The sequence below is a fragment of the Chiloscyllium plagiosum genome, chromosome 5 (assembly GCF_004010195.1).
Source record: "Chiloscyllium plagiosum isolate BGI_BamShark_2017 chromosome 5, ASM401019v2, whole genome shotgun sequence".
Taxonomy (NCBI): domain Eukaryota; kingdom Metazoa; phylum Chordata; class Chondrichthyes; order Orectolobiformes; family Hemiscylliidae; genus Chiloscyllium; species Chiloscyllium plagiosum.
This window is the reverse complement of record NC_057714.1, coordinates 44,735,026-44,756,335: the sequence shown is the minus strand read 5'-3', so window position 1 is coordinate 44,756,335 and position 21,310 is coordinate 44,735,026. Positions and strand designations below refer to the sequence as shown.

At 39.7% G+C, this 21,310-nt stretch overlaps 1 protein-coding gene and 1 non-coding gene across 5 annotated transcripts in view; both read right to left on the bottom strand.

Annotated features, from left to right (window-relative positions):
• Positions 1 to 4,156: 4,156 nt before the first annotated feature.
• elp2 (elongator acetyltransferase complex subunit 2) overlaps positions 4,157 to 21,310 on the bottom strand; it is a 148,133-nt gene continuing 130,979 nt past the window's right edge. For all 4 annotated transcript variants that reach the window (XM_043689953.1, XM_043689952.1, XM_043689954.1 and 1 more), the window contains 2 exons: positions 20,946 to 21,059; positions 4,157 to 5,047 (listed from right to left, as the gene is read on the bottom strand). In XM_043689953.1, coding sequence (XP_043545888.1) covers positions 4,891 to 5,047; positions 20,946 to 21,059 — 271 coding nt within the window. In that variant the 3' untranslated portion in view covers positions 4,157 to 4,890. The remainder of the gene's footprint in view (positions 5,048 to 20,945; positions 21,060 to 21,310) is intronic.
• Positions 12,743 to 12,861, bottom strand: LOC122550378. Its single transcript, XR_006311833.1, has one exon. It is a non-coding gene; the product is annotated as a 5S ribosomal RNA (ribosomal RNA).

Genomic DNA, 21,310 nt, shown 5'->3' with positions numbered 1-21,310 from the left:
TGAGCTATTAATAGGTACTTCTATTTGACTTTTTTCTCTGATGAAATGCTAATACACTCAATTCTTTTGAACACTGAATAACCTTTACAGCACATATTAGTTATTTTACATTTAAAATTAAGGAACTTTTAAAATAATTAAGGAAAATGTAATCCATTGTGCAGCTAAGACTCAAATTTTAGCCTGTTTCTGCAGATCATTCCCATCTGTTTACATTCAGTTGTTCAGCTTGGCTACCCATCAGAAATATATTCTGAAATCCTGTGGTGACATCATTCCTTTCAATGGCGTACACATTTGAGATAAGAAACTGTCAGTTTTGCTAGTGTCTGTGTTAGACTCTGAAACAATTCAAAATAAGACCAGCCTTTACCAGAACGGATACATTTTAAAAAGGATACAAAACTTACATTACCTTTTATTACTCCAAGAAAATCTGAAATTTTGTAAATAGCAAAGATTGTTGAATAGCAAAAAACTGCATCTTTTATATGGCAAATATATTTTAGCAAATGATGGCACTTATGACACAAGTGTAAAAAAAATGATTTATTGCGGGTTGAAAAAAAAGAAATAAAATAGCTATAAGCAATTTATTTTGAAGGTGTGTTTTTCTAAACGATGCTTACCCATTCTATTTAGAAGCTCCTCAACACCCTTGACTTTCTTCTGCCAAAGAGGTTTCCTGGAGATTGCACAAGTAAATCTATGTGATTTCTTTGAAACCATTACTTGAGACTTGCAAAGATTGATACACCGGTGCAATTAATTAGTAGGTAATAAATTGCACTTTAAGAGGTCATAAACTCCGACTATTAAACCTGAGCACATTACAACAATAATTTTATCCTGGATTACTGGAGTCACTTTTATGGGTGCAAAATATATCTCATGCAATTTGTTGAAACAATCTAAATGTTTTAAATCTATTAACAACCATAAAGATAGACATAACAAACTTGATACATATTGGTTGCTGGATGGAGGGATTAAAGGCTGTAATAGCTCCTACAAACGTTACTTTCTAATAGGTGATGTAGTCAGTACATAGTGTCAATGTCCTTCTGAGCCATCTGAGATAGAAAGCTACAATTCAGTAAAGGCTGAGTAGTATACAAGGTCACATCACACATCGTATGGGCCTAAACTGAAAGTGCCAGCAAGTCAATCAACTTTGGCAATCTTTAAATCATTTTGATAACACACAAGAATGGTCCCAGGAATGAAAAGCTTAACATAAGAATGCTTGAGGACTGTGGGTTTATACTTGGGAGTTTAGAAGGGTGAAGGGGGGGGGATCTAATTGAAACATACAGAATATTGAATGGCCTGGACAGAGTAGATGTTGGGAAGATATTTCCATTTGTAAGAGACACTAGAACCTGAGGTCACAGTCTTAGAATAAAGGGAAGACCTTTTAGAATGGAGATAAGGAGAAACTTCTTCAGTCAGAGTGGTAAATATGGAATCCATTGCCACAGAAGGCTGTGGCCAGGTTATTGAGTTTATTTAAGCCTGCAATAGGTAGGTTCTTGAATATCAATGGGATCAAGGGTTACAGGGAAAAAGTGGGAGAACGGGGTTGAGAAACTGATCAGTCATGTTTGAATGGCAGACAGACTTGATAGGCTGAATGGTCTAATATCTGCTCCTATGTCTTATAATCTAATGCTCAAAAAACATTTTCTTTTGCAAAGGAATGTATGCTATTCTGATCAAATGTGATCAAGGAGCACCCTCTGTTGGCTTGCAATATTTGCTGCAGAACTGCAGCTAATGCGGTGCTCCCTATAGGAAAAAAAGTGCTATTGAAAGCTAAGTGTTATTTGTTTAATGATCGCAGTTCAGAATCCCAAAGTACTACTGACATTTTAAACTTTTAATTACAAGGCATGCTATTTCTTAAACAAAGGAGTTGACATAGTTTTCTTTGCAGGTATTTTTGGCTATGTGACTATCTGGAAAGAGAGAGAGACACACACAAATCATCACACCCATAGATGCGAAAGGAACTTCAAATAGTAAGCCCTTCAAAGGGAGTGAGGGGTGAATAACAGGCAATTGAAAACAGACTGGACTGTGCTCTCTAGTGAAAACTAACAAAGAGCTAAGACTTCTTGCCGAACAGCAAGCTACTCACTGTGCATTATGTTCCGAAGTTCTGGGACATTTTGTGTTTTACCTTTGAAGAATTCACAAGGACAAGAGTGAAAAATTCAGTTTTAACTCTGCTGGACTAGACTAGAAAGACTGAATGCTTGTAGGCCAAATTGGTTTTATTCATTAGTGTACTGTGCTGGTCACAGTCTAACAACCGTGCCTTAGTTGCCCCTGTGCTGCAGGTAAGGCACTCTCTCACTTTGAATGCCACAAGTCTAATTGGCTAGCAGCATGGTTCATGTTCCAACAGTTGATCATGAATCAAGTGCACATCGACCAACATCAATGCTCCTGATAACCTCCGCTACAATGGTCATAACATTCAATTATTTAGTCATTGAAACATTTTAGAGGCTGATTTTATACTCTTAATTTAAAATACAATCTTTTACATTTTTGGACTCACATTTTGTGTGTGTGTACTGGTTTACATTCTTTACCCATTTCCCATTTATTAATTACTCCCTCTTTGTTAGGATTAGCTCATTTACAGCACTTATTAATTTGAGTCTAGAAGAAAGATATCCATTAGAGAATGGGTCCTTTTTTAATTAACCTTGTAACCAACAAGCAGGCAAGTGAACAAAACAGGAAGCCAGATCATCCCTCCTCACTCGAAAGCTTAACAGTTTGTGTATCCCACCTGGAATCATTACAAATTGGGGAACCTAGCCTAGGATCTGGTTGTATCATGATGCATTATGCTTCAATCATAATGTAACACCACAATAAAATCAATGTTGTTACACTATGAAAAATAATTTTGTGATGTAGCACTGATGGTAAAATATAACTAACTGTAGAACACAGCATGGTCCTCATAATTCATTTCGTACCCCTAAACATATTGCAAAGATAAAACTCTCAATGGATCCTCGGGATTCCAGATGGAGAAGAATTATAATCAGATGTCAAACCCACCATATATCTTACAAAGAAGTCTGACAATGAGTTTAACAAAATAATACGTGGTGTGGGAGTTCTTAGAGAAGCCAGAAAATGATGAAAGGGTGTGTGTACAAAAGCCTGCATTTTTTGGGTAGAGAAAGAAAATGTTTTAACTCACAAAAACTGTAATTTAGTACAGAACCCAGCAATTTATTTTAAGTCTGAGCAGAAGTTACTTCATTACTTGTAGTTGAGAGAGTGTTCCTATTACAGTGTAATGAGCTGGCAGTTGACTGCAAATAGCAATCACTATAAAACAACTCTACAAACAAGTACCTGTTGATGAAAGTCTAATTATTTGCACTATAAACTGTTAAATAGTTAGAAAAATACGTTTGAAATGTGCCGGCTCTGATGACACCAATCGTGCTAAGAAATCACTTAATTGTTGTTGTTGACTACTGCAACAATTTGTGGAATCATTGTTTGGCTGGTCGATGAATTCTATAGTCTTTACGAATTACACATAACTTACATTTTCAATGGACATTTCTCACACCTTTGTAAAAAATGCACTCTCTCCTGTGCTTCCCGTTTGTCTGCACATGAATTATTGCGAAGTCAGAGAAAAGAAACAGTCTTCAAAAGAACTTATATTAAAACCCACATCATAAAAGTAAGTGCTTGACTTGCTCAGATAGCCTATTATACTTAGCTCCATCATCTGGCAGCACAAGGGAATATTACTACATAGCAATTACAGCAGACCAGCACAGGGAATATCCATTAATACACTGTAGAAAAGACGATGAAGATACGTACATTTGCATAGTCAACAAATAAAACCAATTTTAAACAAAAGTAATTAGAGCATGTCCAAAATCTTGAAGCAGTTGACTTCTGAAACAATGTAAACAGTAAGCAGTTGAAACAATGTAAACATCAGTCTATTGAGCTCAATACTAAATGGATCACTCACATTTTGGCCAAGAAAATATCACCAGGAGTGAAATTCAGAGGAGCACAGATTGAAGAGCTCAATAACATTTAACATTTCTGGAGTAACTAGTTTCATTTTGTTTTTAATAAATATTGCCCAGAATTTAAAAAGTTCTACAACAACAACTAAAGAAACATGATTCTTTATTTATCGTCAGAAATGTAAAGACAGTCTGAGATTAGAAACAGGATTAACAGCTTGATAGAGTAACGTTGGGTTCAATTAAACACATTATGCTTAGAGTCATTTCTTTTAATAGTCTGTAATCTATATACACAGTAATACAGGAAGGAAAAATAATCCAGATCATGTTGAAGTGATGTTAAAATTTGCAGAAACTGAATGGAAAGTATTATAAACCTCATTCTGAACACCAAAATTATGGACATCATTCTTTTTCAAAGCTCACCATGGCGCTCACATTAGAAAGCCAGACTCGCTTTCTTACAAATAGCGTAATCCTCCATCAATACATTTATTGTAAACAAATTATATTCCTATGTACTTTTATTGCTAAGTTTCTTGACAACAGACAACACTGCAGAAAGAAATTATTGTACCATTTTGTTTCAATTGCTCTCTTCTACAAAGGTTTTGACTAATAGGTTTAAAATAAGTTCTGTAAATTAGGACAATGATAACTCCAGAATTTTGTACTGTACTTTTGTTCTACATTTGCTCTGTTCTGTAAACTAGAATAATGGTTCTCTGCAATCATAGTACAATTTTCCTTTGGGTAGTTAACAGAGCTTTCCTTAAGTTAGGAAACAATTACAATTTATGATCGCATTTAACCAACCAAAAATGCAACAAATCGGAATATAAATATTTTTATATTCAAATTAAAGAGATATTCTGTTAACATTGAAAATATTGATACTGTAATCAGTGCTACAACTTGCTAGCTGTAACCAGTTGCTGTCATTCTCATCGTCATGTCCTGCTCTTCCCACAGGTCGTCTCCACTGCAGCCGCTTAACAGTTAGAGTATGACATTGTCTGAAACAAAGGCAGTTAAGGGAAGTAAATAAGAAACCAGTTTGGCCGTAAATATCAGCCTGATTGGAAATGATGAGTATAAATTCCATTATTCATATATAATTAATGCAGTATTACCCAGTGTTGTCAGCTGAAAGACTGACTTGTCAAAACGTTCAGGTACATAACTCAGTAGAATTACCATAGTTATTAGCAGTAATGACAATTTATCATCCTGTTTGCAATTTACCCTATTTGAAGCTGCATATCAAACTGAAACTTGAATACATCATCAGACCTACAAATGTATGGTCATGATGAAATGTGTGGCAACAATTGTTTTGAAGATTTATTACTGCAAAAATATCATTAACACTGGGTTTATTTACTTCAATCATTCCACAGGATTTAAAAATATTTTTCTTCTAATATTTATCCAATTCACTTTTAAATGCCATTATTACCTCGGCTATTTAAGTTGCCAGTTCTCACTATACATTGTGTAGCTTTGCTGCTCTCAGTACCAATCTTTGTGATTCCCCTCACTTGCTTATTATTGCTGTACCCAAGACTTTAGCTTTGCAATCCTTCCAGAATTTTGAGCTCCTGTATTCGATTCTTTTCTTATTCTTTCATGCTACAATGAATGCAGTTGAATACCACAGGAAATCAATAGGGACTGAGAGTAGTTAAACTCACCTGCAGACAGCCATCGTGGGTATGACTCCTACTATGCTGGAACAATTTTATTATTCATCTGTATAATCTGCATACCATCCATTTGAGTGTCTTCTACCGATTCTACACTACCATTTACATCATGGGCCAAATGTCCTACTTATAGAGTCATGGAGTCAAAGGAGGATGATACAAAGATAGGTGGAAAATAAATTAATGACGACAATATCAAGGCTTAGGCTGCTAAATGGCCAAAAATATTCACGTTACACAATTGAGATCCTTGGCATTCAATGGCATTACTATCACTGAAATCCCCAAACATTAATATTCCTGGGAATTATCACTGACCAGAAACTAAAATGAAACGCTATATAGTTATTGTGGCTCTAAGAACAGGTCAGAGGAGTTCTGTGGTAAGTAACTCCCAAAGCCTGCCCATTATCGACAACGCACAAGTCAGGAATATTATGAAATACACTCCAGTTGCCGGGACAGGCACAGCTCCAACACTAAACAAGCTTGACACTATCCAGGTCAAAGCATCCTGCTTGTTTAGCTTTTTATCCATCACCTTTGACATTTACTCCCTTCACCACTTACACAAACTAGTAGCAGTGGATACCTTCTGCAAGATGATAGCTTCCCAACGTTCTTGCAATAGCACCTTCCAAACCTGCAATGTCTTCCATCCAGGAGCACAAGGACAAGAGATGCATAGGAAGAGCACTATCTGCAATTTGCCATACCATCCTAAAGTGGAAATATATCGGCATTCTTCCATTGTCACTCGGTCAAAATTCTGGAACTCCGTTCCCATTAGCACTGGGAGTGTTCCTACACTCCAAGGACTGAAATGGTGCAAAAATACAGTTCGCAACCATCTTCTCCAGGGCGATTAGTGATGGTCAATAAATGGCGGCCTAGCCAGTAATGGCCACATTCATGAACAAATAAAACAAAATAAATACAAAATGCCTGTGAAGTAAGAGATAGGTTAAACAAGCAAAACAAAAACTGGCACTTGGAATATGATGTGAGAAAATGTAAGGCTATTCACTATGGCAGAAAGACTAGAAAACCACAATGTTATTTACGTTGAGAGAGAGTTGATATGCTGTACAGAAGTGACTTCAATATAAGTAAAATATACAGGTACAAGAGATAATTCGGAAGGCAAATTGAATACTGTCCTTTATGGTAAGGGAGGTGGCACATAAAATAGGGAAATTTTGCTGTACAAAGGATTGAAAAGGTAACTGTGTACAGCTTTGATCTCTATTTATAGTAGGATTTTCAACCTTTAGACGAAGTTAAAAGAAAGCTTATTAGGTTAACTCCCATGATAAAAATATCTTGTGAGAATAGGTTAAGCAGGTTGTGCTATATTCACTGAAAGCTAAATGAGTGAAAGATGTGGCTGAACTTTCGTGGACTGAGGAAGATATAAAAAAAAAATGCAGGCAGAATCTCGATAAGGATATTCTGCTCCCATTTCTGATCAAAATGTTTCTGCAAGGGGTAATAAAGCAACTCTGACAAGTGGGAAATCCAAACATAGAGCCATTTCAAATAGAGTTCAAATGCACTCCATCGTGGTTGGTCCTCAGAGCCTAAGTCTGCAGTGTGAAGGTCTCATGAATTTATGCAAGTTCTGTCAAAAGACTGAGAAGGTCTACTTAAATGTCACACAACAAAGTTTTTTTTAAATCCTCGGTTCATTAAACATAGCACTTGAACCCAACAGTGATATTTTTTTTTAAAATCCTCTTCTGAACTGCTTTGATTGACAGGCCGTCTGATGCAGATTAGAAAAAAACAGATGTGCTTTGTTGATGGGTCATGTTGTCTCAATACACCTCTGTTGGCGTTTCTCCAAGGACTATTACTTCACTATCATGAATCTTTGACAAGTTTCAAAAGTTACCATTATCTCAGCAAGAGTTCTGAGTGACAATTTGACTGACAGTTTAAAAAGCCTATTAAAGATTTAGCTGTATTTCATATGAGGTCTGAGTAGAAGTGAGTTTGTTTTTGCAGGAGGTTAACTACTTGAACTTTGGGCTTCATGAATAGGAATTTCATTAAGAAACGTATAGAAGTGAGAGCTGTATAAAATTGTTATTTCCATATAGTTCCTCATGTCTGAACAAGGTGGATGCTGGCTAAAAACTGTAGCAATGCCACAGGGGTGAGTGGGGAGCATGGATTGGCATGGAGTTAACATGGGGGTTGGTGGGGTGATGCGGTGAAGGCTACATGGGTGAAGGCTACATATTTAACAGCCTATGAAACAAGTGAGAGCAAGTCACAGATTACCGAACTGGAGTCTCTGAGCAGCCTCCTATGGCTAACTGGGATCTGCTTCTGGGGTTGGAAAACCTAATGCGATTCTGACCCTGCCTCCCTGCAGGAAATATTTGGTTGATTGGGACCGTTTAAGCTAAGGTGGATTGCCAAATCAGGAAATCTCTCAAGCTACCCACAAAAACTAACGTGCAAGATTCTGAAGGTTCACAGGCACAATGCTGACAGAATTATTTGTTTCCCGGTGGAATCTGCTATTGACCCTTTTTTGAAACGCAAATTTAATATGCTCTTTTTTAGTGACTTATTGAAGCTATCACTTTGTTAGAAAAAGCAGGCTAGTTCAACACCGAAACTTCTATTCGCTTTTTCCAATCCATATGGAGTCATAGAGATGTACAGCACGGAAACTCTTTAGTCCAACTCGTCCATACTGACCAGATATCCTAAATTAATCTAGTCCCATTTGCCAGCACATGGCCGATATCCCTTCAAACTCTTCCTATTCATATACAATCCAGATGCCTTTTAAATGCTGTAATTGTCCCAGCATCACCACTTCCTATTGCAGCTCATTCCATACACGCGTCACCCTCTGCGTGAAAATGTTACCCCTTTGGTCCCTTTTAAATATTTCCTCTCTCACCCTAAACCTATGCCCTCTATTCTAGACTCCCCCACCCCAAGGAAAAGACCTTGTCTATTTACCTGATCCATGCCCCTCATGATTTTAGAAACCTCTATAAGATCACGCATCAGCCTCTGATGCACCAGGGAAAAAAGCTCCAGCCTATTCAACCTCTCCTTATAGATTAAACCCTCCAACCCTGGCAACATAATTGAAAGTCTTGGGTAAAAGCAAATTACTGAAGATGCTGGAATCTGAGACCAAAAGAGAAAATGCTGGAAAATCTCAGCAGGTCTGGCAGCATCTGTAAGGAGAACTGGAAAAATGTTGTATATCGTGCAAGTACCTGTAATTCTGGAGGCTGCATGCAGGGTGGAATTTGAGTTGAAATCCACGTGGAGTAAGTCAGAGGCGAAGACAGTCACTGAGGAAGGAAATATGGCTGTAGAAGACAGTCTTAGTAAATACCTTGTCTAACACAGAGAGAAAGGGAAAGCAGTGAAGGTGGACAGGGGGAGAGAGACAAACGAAAATCCTTTCAAAGAGAAGAGCAGTACTTCTTCAGGATAGGCATTCCTGGAAGAGAGGTGGCAGTGGGTTAAACACTGGGTAAAAGCAAATTACTGCGGATGCTGGAATCTGAAACCAAAAAAGAGAAAATGCTGGAAAATTTCAGCAGGCCTGGCAGCATTTTCTCTTTTGGTCATTGAAAGTCTTTTCTGAACCCTTTCAGGTTTCACAACATCCTTCCAATAGGAGGGAGACCAGAATTGCACACAATATTTCAAAAGTGGCCTAATCAATGTCCTGTACAGCCACATTCCAGGTCAATTCCTGGAATGGCGGGATTACCTGACACTGAAAGACTGGAGCGACTGGGCTTGCATACCCTTGAGTTTAGGAGACTGAGAGGGGATCTGACTGAGACGTATAAGATTATTAAAGGATTGGACACTCTGGAGGCAGGAAACATGTTTCCGCTGATGGGCGAGTGCCGAACCAGAGGACACAGCTTAAAAATACGGGGTAGACCATTTAGGACAGAGATGAGGAGAAACTTCTTCACCCAGAGAGTGGTGGTTGTGTGGAATGCTCTGCCCCAGAGGGCAGTGGAGGCCCAGTCTCTGGATTCATTTAAGAAAGAGTTGGATTGAGCTCTCAAGGATTGTGGAATCAAGGGTTATGGAGATAAGGCAGGAATAGGATACTGATTAAGGATGATCAGCCATGATCATATTGAATGGTGGTGCAGGCTCGAAGGGCAGAATGGCCTACTTCTGCACCTATTGTCTATTATGACCTCCCAATGCCAAAACTCAATGCTCTGACCAATAAAGGAAAGCATATTAAGAACCTTCTTCTCTATCATATCCACTTGTGACTCCACTTTCAAGGAACTATGAACCTGCACTCCAATGTCTCTTTGTTCAGCAACACTCCCATTAAGTGTATAAGTCCTACTAAGATTTGCTTTCCCAAAATGCAGCACTTCACATTTATCTAAATTAAACGTCATCTGCCACTCCTTTGCCCATTGGTCCATCTGATCAAGATCCTGTTGTAATATTTTGCAGCAGAGAGCGGCGGGAGCTGGGCAGAAGTGAAGTCGGAGCGCAGAGCCGGTTGGGAAGGTAAGTGATTGTTATTTGAGTGTTCTAGACCCCAGGTCCTACAAAGTAGGGCCTCCCTCCCACCCTCCTCCACTAACCTAACTTTAAAGTCCACAGACGTGCCCAAAAAAGAGAGTCCAGGGAAGTTCCTGTTCAGAGAAGAGAGAGTCTTTAGCTCAGGAGTCTTCGACAAGGAAGTTGAGTGAAGTGATTACGCCACAGTTGAAGAGGGTGAAGACATGACTGCCCAGCTGGTTGTGTGCTACGTGCATGATGTGGGAGGTTAACAACTCTGCTGTATCTGGTTCGTATAAGTGTGGAAAGTGTGTGCACGTTCAGCTACTGACAGAGCATATCGCAGCACTAAAGAAAGAACTTGAGGAACTTAGGCTCATCCGAGAGAACGAGATCTTTTTGGACAGGACCTTCAGCGAGGTTATTACACTGACCATACCAGAAGAGAAACAGAAGAGAGAAGACGATGAGGAAGGCAGAGAGGAGACAGGTGCAAGAGACCATGGGGGGAAGTACCTGTCAAGAACAAGTTGAATCTTTTGGAAACAGTAGAGACAGATGACACTGCCAGTCCGCGAGGCGGTCAGATCTGTCAATCAAAAGTTGGCGTGGTGGCAGAGCCGAGGAGTCAGACATCGCATAGAGCCATGGTGATAGGGGACTCCATAGTGAGAGGAACTGAACGCGGTTTCTGTGGCAACAGGCGGGATTTAAGGATGGTGTGTTGCCTTCCTGGTGCCAGGATTAAGGACATCGCAGACAGAGTGCAGGAAATCCTCAAGGGTGAAGGTGAAGAGCCAGAGGTGGTGGTACATGTCGGCACAAATGATGTCGGGAAGAAGAGGAGGAACATACTACAGCGGGACTTCTGAGAACTAGGAAGAAGGCTGAAAATCAGGACGTCCAGAGTGGTTATCTCCGGTTTGCTTCCAGTTCCTCGGGCTGGAGAGGCCAGGAACAGGGAGATAATGGACTTGAATGTGTGGCTGGGAACTGGTACAGGAAGCAAGGATTTGAATTCTTGGATCACTGGAGTATGTTTTGTGGTAAGCATAAATTATACAAAAGAGATGGCTTGCACCTTAATAGGTTGGGGACCAGCATTCTGGCAGGTAGGTTTACTACTGCAACACAGCTGCGTTTAAACTAAATAACGGGGGGGAGGGGACAAACTGGAAGTTTAAGAAGGAAAAGTTAGAACAAGAGAAGTCAAGAAAGACAACGGTATCAATGAAGCAGAAAACTCAAAAAGGAATCATGCAGTAAGGTTGAGTGAAATAGGGGTTGATAGGAAGGGTGAGGGCAGTAACAAATTAAAAATACTATATATGAATGCACGAAGTATTAGAAATAAGATGGATGAGCTTGAGGCTCTTTTGGAAATTGGCAGCTACGATATTATGGGGATAACTGAGATGTGGCTTCAAGTGGAAAGGGCCTGGGAAATGAATATTCAAGGCTATACGTGCTATCGTAAGGACAGACCGATGGGCAGAGGGGTAGGGTAGCCCTGTTGGTAAGGGATGATATTCAGTCCCTTGTGTGGGGGGACCTAGAATCAGGGGATGTAGAGTCAGTGTGGATAGAGCTGAGAAATTCTAAGGGTAGAAAGACCCTCTTGGGAGTTATCTACAGGCCCACAAACAGTAGTATGGTGTAAGCTGAATAAGGATCTGAAATTGGCCTGTCGCAAAGATGTTACTATAGTTGTTATGGGGGATTTCAACATGCAGGTAGACTGGGAGAATCAGGATGGTATTGGACCTCAAGAAAAAGACTTTGTGGAGTGCCTCAGAGATGGATTCTTAGAACAGCTTGTGCTGGAGCCTACCGGGGAGAAGGCAATTCTGGATCTGGCATTGTGCAACGAACCAGAATTGATCAGGGACATCGAAGTGAAGGAGCCATTAGGAGGGAGTGACCATAATACAATAAGCTTTAATCTGCAATTTGAAAGGGAGAGGGTACAATTGGTAGTGATAATATTTCAGTTGAATAAAGGGAACTATGGAGCTATGAGGGAGGAGCTGGCCAAAGTTCAATGGTGCAATACCTTAGCAGGGATGACAGTGGAGGAACAATGGCAGATATTTCTGTGTATAATGCAGAAGATGCAGGATCAGTTCATTCCAAAAAGGAAGGAGGATCCTATGAGGAGGCAGGCGTGGCTGTGGGTGACGAGGGAAGTTAAGAAACATATAAAGTCAAAAGAGAAAAAGTATAACATAGCAAAGATGAGTGGGAAAACGGAGGAATGGGAAGCTTTTAAAGAACAACAGAGGATTACTAAGAAGGAAGTAAGCAGAGAAAAAATGAGGTACGAAGGTAAACCGGCCAAAAATATAAAGGAGGATAGTAAAAGCTTTTTTAGGTATGTGAAAGGGAAAAAAATGGTTAAGACTAAAATTGGGCCCTTGAAGACAGAAACAGGGGAATATATTACGGGGGGTGACTTGAGCAGCCACTGCTGGCGGAAAAAGCCTACTGCACCTGGTATTCCCAGGCGGTCTCCCATCCAAGTACTAACCAGGCCTGAGTCTGCTTAGCTTCCGAGATCAGACGGGATCGGGCGTTTTCAGACTAGTATGGCCGTAGGCGCTGGCCCTTGCCTTTTCTCCCTACTTCAAGGCGTGCTGGCCAGCCACATTTTCTTTCTTGCTCTTTCTCTTTATCCCCTTTGGCTTTTTTTTCTCTTTTCTCTTTGCTCTTCCTCCTCCGTGCGTGCTTCCCTCCCTCCGTCCCTCCAGCTGCCTTTCAGGCCAGCCCTTGCCCACCAGGCTCCTGTAGTCTCCCACATCCCCACACAGGCGAACTGCAAGCCCTCCCCCTGCTTCATAGGGCCGCAGCCTGCATTCTCTCATCCTTCCACACTCCTCCCCCCCTCCATTTCGGAATGCCGGGCACTGGCCAGTGGGGTACCGCACGGATCAGTACTGGGACCGCCGCTTTTTACAATCTATCTTCAGGATATACAAGATGGTATTCGCAATAACATTCGCAAATTTCATCAGCTGGGTGGCAGGGTGAAATGTGATGAGGATGTTAGGAGATTACAGGGTGACCTGGACAAGTTAGGTGAGTGCTCAGATGCATGGCAGATGCACTTTCACGTGGATAAATGGATCCTTATCCACTTTGGTGGCAAGAACAGGAAGGCAGATTACCACCTAAGTGGAATCAATTTAGGTAAAGGGGCAGTACAGAGAGATCTGGGGGTTCTTGTACACCACTCAATGAAGGTAAGCATGCAGGTACAGCAGGTAGTGAAGAAGGCTAATAGCATGCTGGCCTTCATAACAAGAGGGATTGAGTATAGAAGCAAAGAGGTCCTTCTGCAGCTGTACAGGGCCCTGGTGAGACCACACCTGGAGTACTGTGTGCAGTTCTGGTCTCCAAATTTGAGGAGAGACATTCTGGCTATTGAGGGAATGCAGCGTAGGTTCACGAGGTCAATTCCTGGAATGGCGGGATTACCTTACACTGAAAGACTGGAGCGACTGGGCTTGTGTACCCTTGAGTTTAGAAGACTGAGAGGGGATCTGATTGAGACGTATAAGATTATTAAAGGATTGGACACTCTGGAGGCAGGAAATATGTTTCCGCTGATGGGTGAGTCCCGAACCAGAGGACACAGCTTAAAAATAAGGGGTATGCCATTTAGGACAGAGATGAGGAGAAACTTCTTCACCCAGAGAGTGGTGGCTGTGTGGAATGCTCTGCCCCAGAAGGCAGTGGAGGCCCAGTCTCTGGATTCATTTAAGAAAGAGTTGGATAGAGCTCTCAAGGATAGTGGAATCAAGGGTTATGGAGATAAGGCAGGAACAGGATACTGATTGAGGATGATCAGCCATGATCATAATGAATGGTGGAGCAGGCTCGAAGGGCAGAATGGCCTACTCCTGCACCTATTGTCTACTGTCTATCTGAGATAACCTTCTTCGCTGTCCATGACACCTCCAATACTGGTGTCATCTGCAAATTTACTAACTATACTTCCTAAGTTCACATCACATTTTTAAATATAAATGAAAAGAAATGGATCCAGCAATGATCCTTGTGGCACACCACTGGTCACAGGCCTCCAGTATGAAAGCAACTCTCCGCCACCACCCTCTGTCTTCTTCCTTCAAACCAGTTCTGTATCCAAATGGCTAGTTCTCCCTATTTCAGGATATCTAACCTTGCTAAACAGTCTATCAAAAGGAACCCTATTAAACGCCTTACTGAAGTCCAATTAGATCACATCCACTGCTTCGCTCTCAAATCTCTTTGTTACTTCCTCAAAAAACTCAATCAAGTTCGTGAGACATGATTTCCCACGCACAAAGCCATGTTGACTATCCCTAATCTGTCCATGCTTATCCAAATACATGTAAATTCTGTCCCCCAGGATTCCCTCCAACAACTGGCCATTATTGATGTCAGGCTCACCAGTTTATAGTTTACTGGCTTTTCCTTACCACTTTAAACAGTGGCACCACGTTAGTCAACCTCCAGTCTTCTGGCACCTCACCTGCGACTATCGATGATACAAATATCTCAGCAAGAAGCCTAGCAATCATTTCCCTCGCTTCCCACTGAGCTTGAGGGCACACCTGATCAGGTCCTGGGGATTTATCCACCTGTCTGCGACTCAAAACATCCAGCACTCCTTCTCGATAATATTTTTCAAGATATCACCATCTATTTCCCCACATTCTGATCCTTCATGTCCTTCTCCACAGCAAACACTGATACAAAATGCTCATTTAGTATTTCCCTTATCTCCTGCGGTTCCACACATTGGTGGCATTGGTAGGGGATTTTAACTTTCCAAACATAGACTGGGATTGCCATAGTTTTAAAGGTTTAAATGGAGAGGAATTTGTTAAGAGTGTACAAGAAATTTTTCTGATTCAGTATATGGAAGTACCTACTAGAGAAGGTGCAAAACTGGACCTATTCTTACGAAATTAGGCAGGACATGTGACTGAGGTGTCAGTGGGGGAGCACTTTGGGGCCAGCGACCATAATTCTATTGGTTTTAAAATAGGGATGGAAAAGGATACAAAGGATTTAAAAGTTAAACTTCTAAACTGGAGTAAGGCCAATGTTGATGGTATTAGGCAAGAACTTCCAAAAGTTGACTGGGTGCAAATATTCGCAGGAAAGGTATGGCTGGAAAATGGGAAGCCTTCAAAAATGAGATGACAAGAGTCCAGAGACAGTATGTTCCTGCTAGGGTGAAAGTCAAGGTTGGTAGGTGTTGCGAATGCTGGAAGAGGAAAGAAAATTAGGTTTTGGTCAAGAAAAAAAAAGAAAGCATATGCCACGTGTAAACAGGAGAAATCGAGTGAATCCTTTTAAGAGTATAAAGGCAGTAGGAGCATACTTAAGAGGGAAATCAGGAGGGCAAAAAGGGGACATGAGATAGCTTTGGCAAATAAAGTTAAGGAGAATCAAAAGAGATTTTATAAATACATGAAGGACAAAAGGGTAACTGAGGACAGAATATGACCCCTCATTAAATGATAGGGAGTATATTTTCATTCTACTCTATTTCCCCAAAAATATATCCCTGTACATCTACCTTCATCAAGCAGCATTTGTGAATTTTCTGCCTTGGTTTAGAAAAAGCACAGTGTTAATCATTTGTATTCTTTCTCATTTAGCAAATTAGATATTGCTTCTCAGGCACCCATTCCTGTTTTAGAGTCATAGAGATGTAGAGCATGGTAACAGACTCTTTGGTCCAACTCGTCCATACCGACCAGATAACCTAGATAAATCTGGTCCCATTTGCCAGCATTTGGCCCATATCCCTCTAAATCTTTCCTATTCATATACCACCATCCAGATGCTTTTCAAGTGTTGTAATTGTACCAATCTGCACCACTTCCTCTGGCAGCTCATTCCATACATGCACCATTCTCTGCATGAAAATGTTGCCCCTTAGGTCCCTTTAAATCTTTCCCCTTTCATCTTAAACCTATGCCCTCTAGTTTTTAACTCCCTCACCTCAAGGAAAAAAGCTTGTCTATTTACCCTATCCATACCCCTCATGATTTTATAAATCTCGATAAGGTCACCCCTCAGCCTCTAACACTCTAGGGAAAATAGTCCCATCTATTCAGCCTCTCCCTATAGCTCATATCCTTCAACCCTGGCAACATCCTTGTAAATTTCTTCTGGGAGACTAAGATTGCATGCAGTATTCCAAAAGTGGCCTAACCAATGTGCTGTACAGCCTTACTGTACTCACGTCTAGTTCTTATCTCATGAGACACGAAAACCCTGCAAAAGGTAAAAACCTAACCATAACCCTATCTCTTCATCTACAGCAAATGCTGAGGGCAGAACAGATCGAGGTTAACGTTGTTAGCCATTTATAAAGAAATAGCTCCCAGACCCCATATCCAACATCATGGTGGCAATGCAGGTTAAATAGTGGGAACTTCTAGTAAAAAGCTCTGAGATATCATTTGCAGATCTCCAAAACACAATTGAATCCCATGAGATGACTAGCTTACACTCAAGGATTCAGAATGCTAACAGCAAATTAGTTTGTGCATGAATAGTCATAAATTAAATAGCCAGGAGGCAATTTATCTCTTTTCTACTTCATATAGAAGAACTAGCAAGAGAAAATCTCTATCTCTTACTTAAAAAAAAGAGTATCAGTCTGCTTCTTACAGACTAAAGTAGTAAAAAATGGCAGTCGAACTCCAATCCTAACTCAGGGGTTTGAGAGACGGTGAGGTAGAGAACGCTGCATTGTTTTAAGCAAAATTAGATTTGTATTATATGTAAATGAAAACAGAAATACCCAGAGGTTCAAGGACACACATTAGATGCTGCTAGCTAATCTAATATAAATTCATTGCTCCTATTAAGACCATACAATCAGATTCCTCTGCTCCACTAGGTCCGATTACCTCTAAAAGCTCTCCCTTTTCCAGCCTTGAAATTATGTCTTTATTTAGCTTCTCTCCCTGATCCTCTCTAGCTCCTTTTTGTCTCCAAAGCCCACCTTTAGCAGCTTGATTCTGTTCCCTAAACTACTGCCCATCAAATCTCCCTTTCTCATCTGCTTATCAGCTAATTTGTTAACAGCTGTCGATACAGATACTATCCCATTCTCCTTCAAATCCATTTAACCCTGCAAACCATGTCATTCTACCTCCACCGCCCTTGCCTTTACAATGTCCTAGTGAGTGTTGTTGCTTCTAATATTTAGTTTCTATTCTTCCCAAAGTACCAAAATGACTACTGGGAAAATTACAAATGCACCATCCTCTGCATGAAAATGTTGCCCCTTAGGTCCCTTTTAAATCTTTCCCCTTTCACCTTAAATCTATGCCCGCTATAAAAATATCCTTTCCCTTAATGGTATTTGATAACAAAGATTAGCTATCCTCTTTATCCTTATCAGTCTGGTAGCAGCCTTGGATCTGTTGAGTACAGTGTTCTCCTCTTATGCTTCTCAGCACCATCCAGCTGGTTGGACAATAATTGCTATGTTTTATCCTGAGCTCTTTCATCAATTGTAAAGGCTCCACATCGCACTCCTACGTAGTCATGTCTGGTGTTCCCCAAGAGGCATATTTATAGCTCCCTCCAATTTTTCATTTATACGCTCAGTCTCTGTGACATTATCCAAAAGCATAGTATTAGCTTTTACAACCTTAACAACAACAGCCCTAATTCACAATCACTTCTCTTGATTCCTCTGCTGTTGCTAAATTATCAAACTGCTTGACCAACATCCAGTACGAAATCAATAGAAATTTCCTCCAATAAAATATTGGGAAATCTATTTCTGCCACACATCCTGTTCCCTAAGTACAAATTATATTCTTTTCCCTCGCAACTGCTTGTGGTTGAACCCAGGCCATTCACAAATTTGGTATCACAGCTGAGTAGAGTTTCTAATCTCATATCAGTATGATCAGTAAGACTGTGTAATTCCAAGAATGACCTTGCTTTGTTTTTCTCCTGCCCCATCTTACCAGTTGACAATATCCTCATCCATGTCTTTATTACCTCTTAATTTGACAATTTTAATGTGCTCTTGTTTTCTTTATGAACATCACTGGCTGGGCAAGCATTTATTTCCCTTCAGCTAAGTGGCTTGGTAGGCCATTTCAGAGGTAGTTAAGAGCAACCAAACTGTTGAGGATCTGGATTTATATGTAGGCCAGATCAGGTAGAGACAGCAGATTTCCTTAACTAGAAGGCATTAGTACATCAGATTGTTTTAAAATGACAATAGTTATATTGTCATCAACCAATGATAGTTGATGTAATTAGACTTGCTTTTAATTTCAGATTGGAAACCCACATTCTACCTTCTTCAAATTTGATGTCACCCAAATTCATCTGACCATTTTGTTACTCATACTAGGTTGCTGCAGTGCTTGCTGACATATGTTGGTTTAAGGAATACCTGTACCTAGATTTTCAGAGAGCAAAACTTCAAAATTTTTAAGATGGAATTGAGGCAGAACTTCCTCTCCAAGAGGGTAGTGAATCTGTGGAATTCTTCAAAGCTGAAGGTTGTAAAGGTTGGGTCATTATGTATATTCAAGGCGGAGATAGACAGATGTTTAATCAGTAAGGGAATCAAGGGTAATGGGGAAAAGACAGGAAAGTTGAGTTGAGGATTATCAGATCAATATTGAACGGTGGAAACAGACTCAACGGGCTGAATGGCCAACTTACGCTCCTTTCTTATTTTAAATTCTTATCCTAGTTTTCAAACCTCTCCAAGGCCTCACCCTTCCTCATGTCTAATTTTCTGTAGCCCTCAATCCTTCCAGATATATGTAATGCTCTAATGCTGGCTGTAATCTTCTCTAATTCTGAGTACTGCAAACCAATTTAGAAAAGGAAATTGGATGGCAAAAGGAGTCTCTCTCACTCTTAATGCTGGAATTCAATCACCCTCAAAATATTCTGGATTACAGAATCTTAACAAATCTGCAAAACTAAGGACCATGAATGTGACTGTTCATTTATCAACATCAATCTCCATTGCAATGGCTGGGTGTTCAACTATCCACTCTTGACAAACAATTATTAGATGGATCAATTTTCTCCTTTAACTTTTTTTTCTTTTTGGACTGTCTCATTTCTAATCTGTGGGTCTGCATGTTGTGTTACTAATTCTTCTGGCATCTTTCTGTTAATTCAAGAAAGCCTAATTATTCTAAAACATAGGGTTTGTGGGATCTTGAAGTGCGGCATCCATTAAGGGAAAGGATATTTTAAATACTGATATTGAATACAGGAGTGGTTGAAAAAAGAAGGGAATCCAGTTCATCTTTCCTTATCTGTGAGATAAACAGTTTGGGGTATCCCATCTGTGACCATAATGAACTGGGCAGACTTGCTGGGGTCTGGTTTAACAAGTGTTATGACATGATGAAAACCTCAACTGTGAAGGCTGACAGTTCAAGTCTTCTCACAGAGTGCTACTAAAAATCTAGATTATTACTTCACTGGATTATCAACTAAGTGGTCCACTTTTGGAGGTGGCGGCTTTCATATGTGACTCTAAACCAAGTTAGGTGCACAAAACGATCCCATGACACTATTTTGAACTAATAGCAGGGGAGTTATTTTCTGCTCTTTTGGCCTACATTTACTTCTTAATCAACATCACTAAACCAAAACTAACTGCTCATTATCTCATTGTTGTTTGTGGGAATTTTCTGAATGCAAATTGACTGCTGTTTTTCTTATATTACATTGCACTTCTAAAAATACTCATTTGACAATAAACCATTTGGAACATCCTGAAGGTATGATAGGCACTGGAGAAAAGCAAAGTTTTTTTATTGCTTCACTAGTGCAGATTCTTTACTCAGCTGATCGTGAGGATTTCAAGAGTCTGTATCGAGTCACTTGCATTGCAGAACAGAGTGATTGGGTATCTTGAGATAAATAGTGTATGAACACAAACCTTTCTTTCTAATGAAGGAGAAATATTCCACTTAAAATACATTCACTGCAATTCTATCATTAGTAGGAGACAAACATTTTGCTTCAATCCTAAATCTGTATGTAAACATACACTTAAACTGATTCAAAACCCAGTCAATCCAAGAAAGAAGAATACTTAATAAAGTATTATAACTAAAGACAACAAGTTGATGCTTAGGAACATGATGCCCAGCTTTTGTGTTTCTTTGGACAAAAGACTACATTTTGTTAACATATAATCAAATATAATCAAGTACTTCTGGGGTTTTGAGACAAATAATCAATAATTTGTATTTCTCAAATGCACTCAAATACAACCCCAAGTATGCAATTTTTTAATTGAAATGCAATACCCAACTTAATATTCAGAATTTTTTTTTAAAAAGTTAATGAAGCACTTTAGAACTCATTCATCCAGATATATTAACAGACAGTAACACAATGCAAATGACTTCAAAATAGTTTAGTGGCACAGAGGGAAATTGCAAACAAGATATTTAATTTATAGATTATAACACAGCTGTTGCAGCCAAGCAATTTTAAAGGAGAAGTCTTCATTTAATTAGTCCCTGTATAATCAAATCCTGACAAAATGAACTATCCCCCCATCTTAGTCACGGTAGAAGGAAGTCATTCAAACTGCATCCATAGCAAAGCTACAAAAGCACTTACACTGCCTGTAACAATATTCACTGTGGTTTTCATGCAAAAAAGATACGATTTGTCAAACTCCAAACATTTCATCCAGTCTGCATTTGCTGAATTATTTTCATGTGGTTTCCACTTGTACAGTAATATATTTCCACAATCCAATCCCACTGCAAGAATGTAGCTATTAGAGAGAAAAACAAAACTTGTTTTCAAACAGGAAAATATGAGCTCTTACTGACATCAAATAGAACAATAATATTTGACATTCAAGTTGGTGATATTTCCAAACTTCAAAAAATTAATTTTCCTTTGTCAAAATGATGCTGAGCTGTAAATTTGCATACATGTCATACAGATGTAACTGAACCAGAAGTTATTCCTAGCCAATGTCTTCTCAGGATTAAAGTTGAAGTACTGTCTTTTCCAGATGGA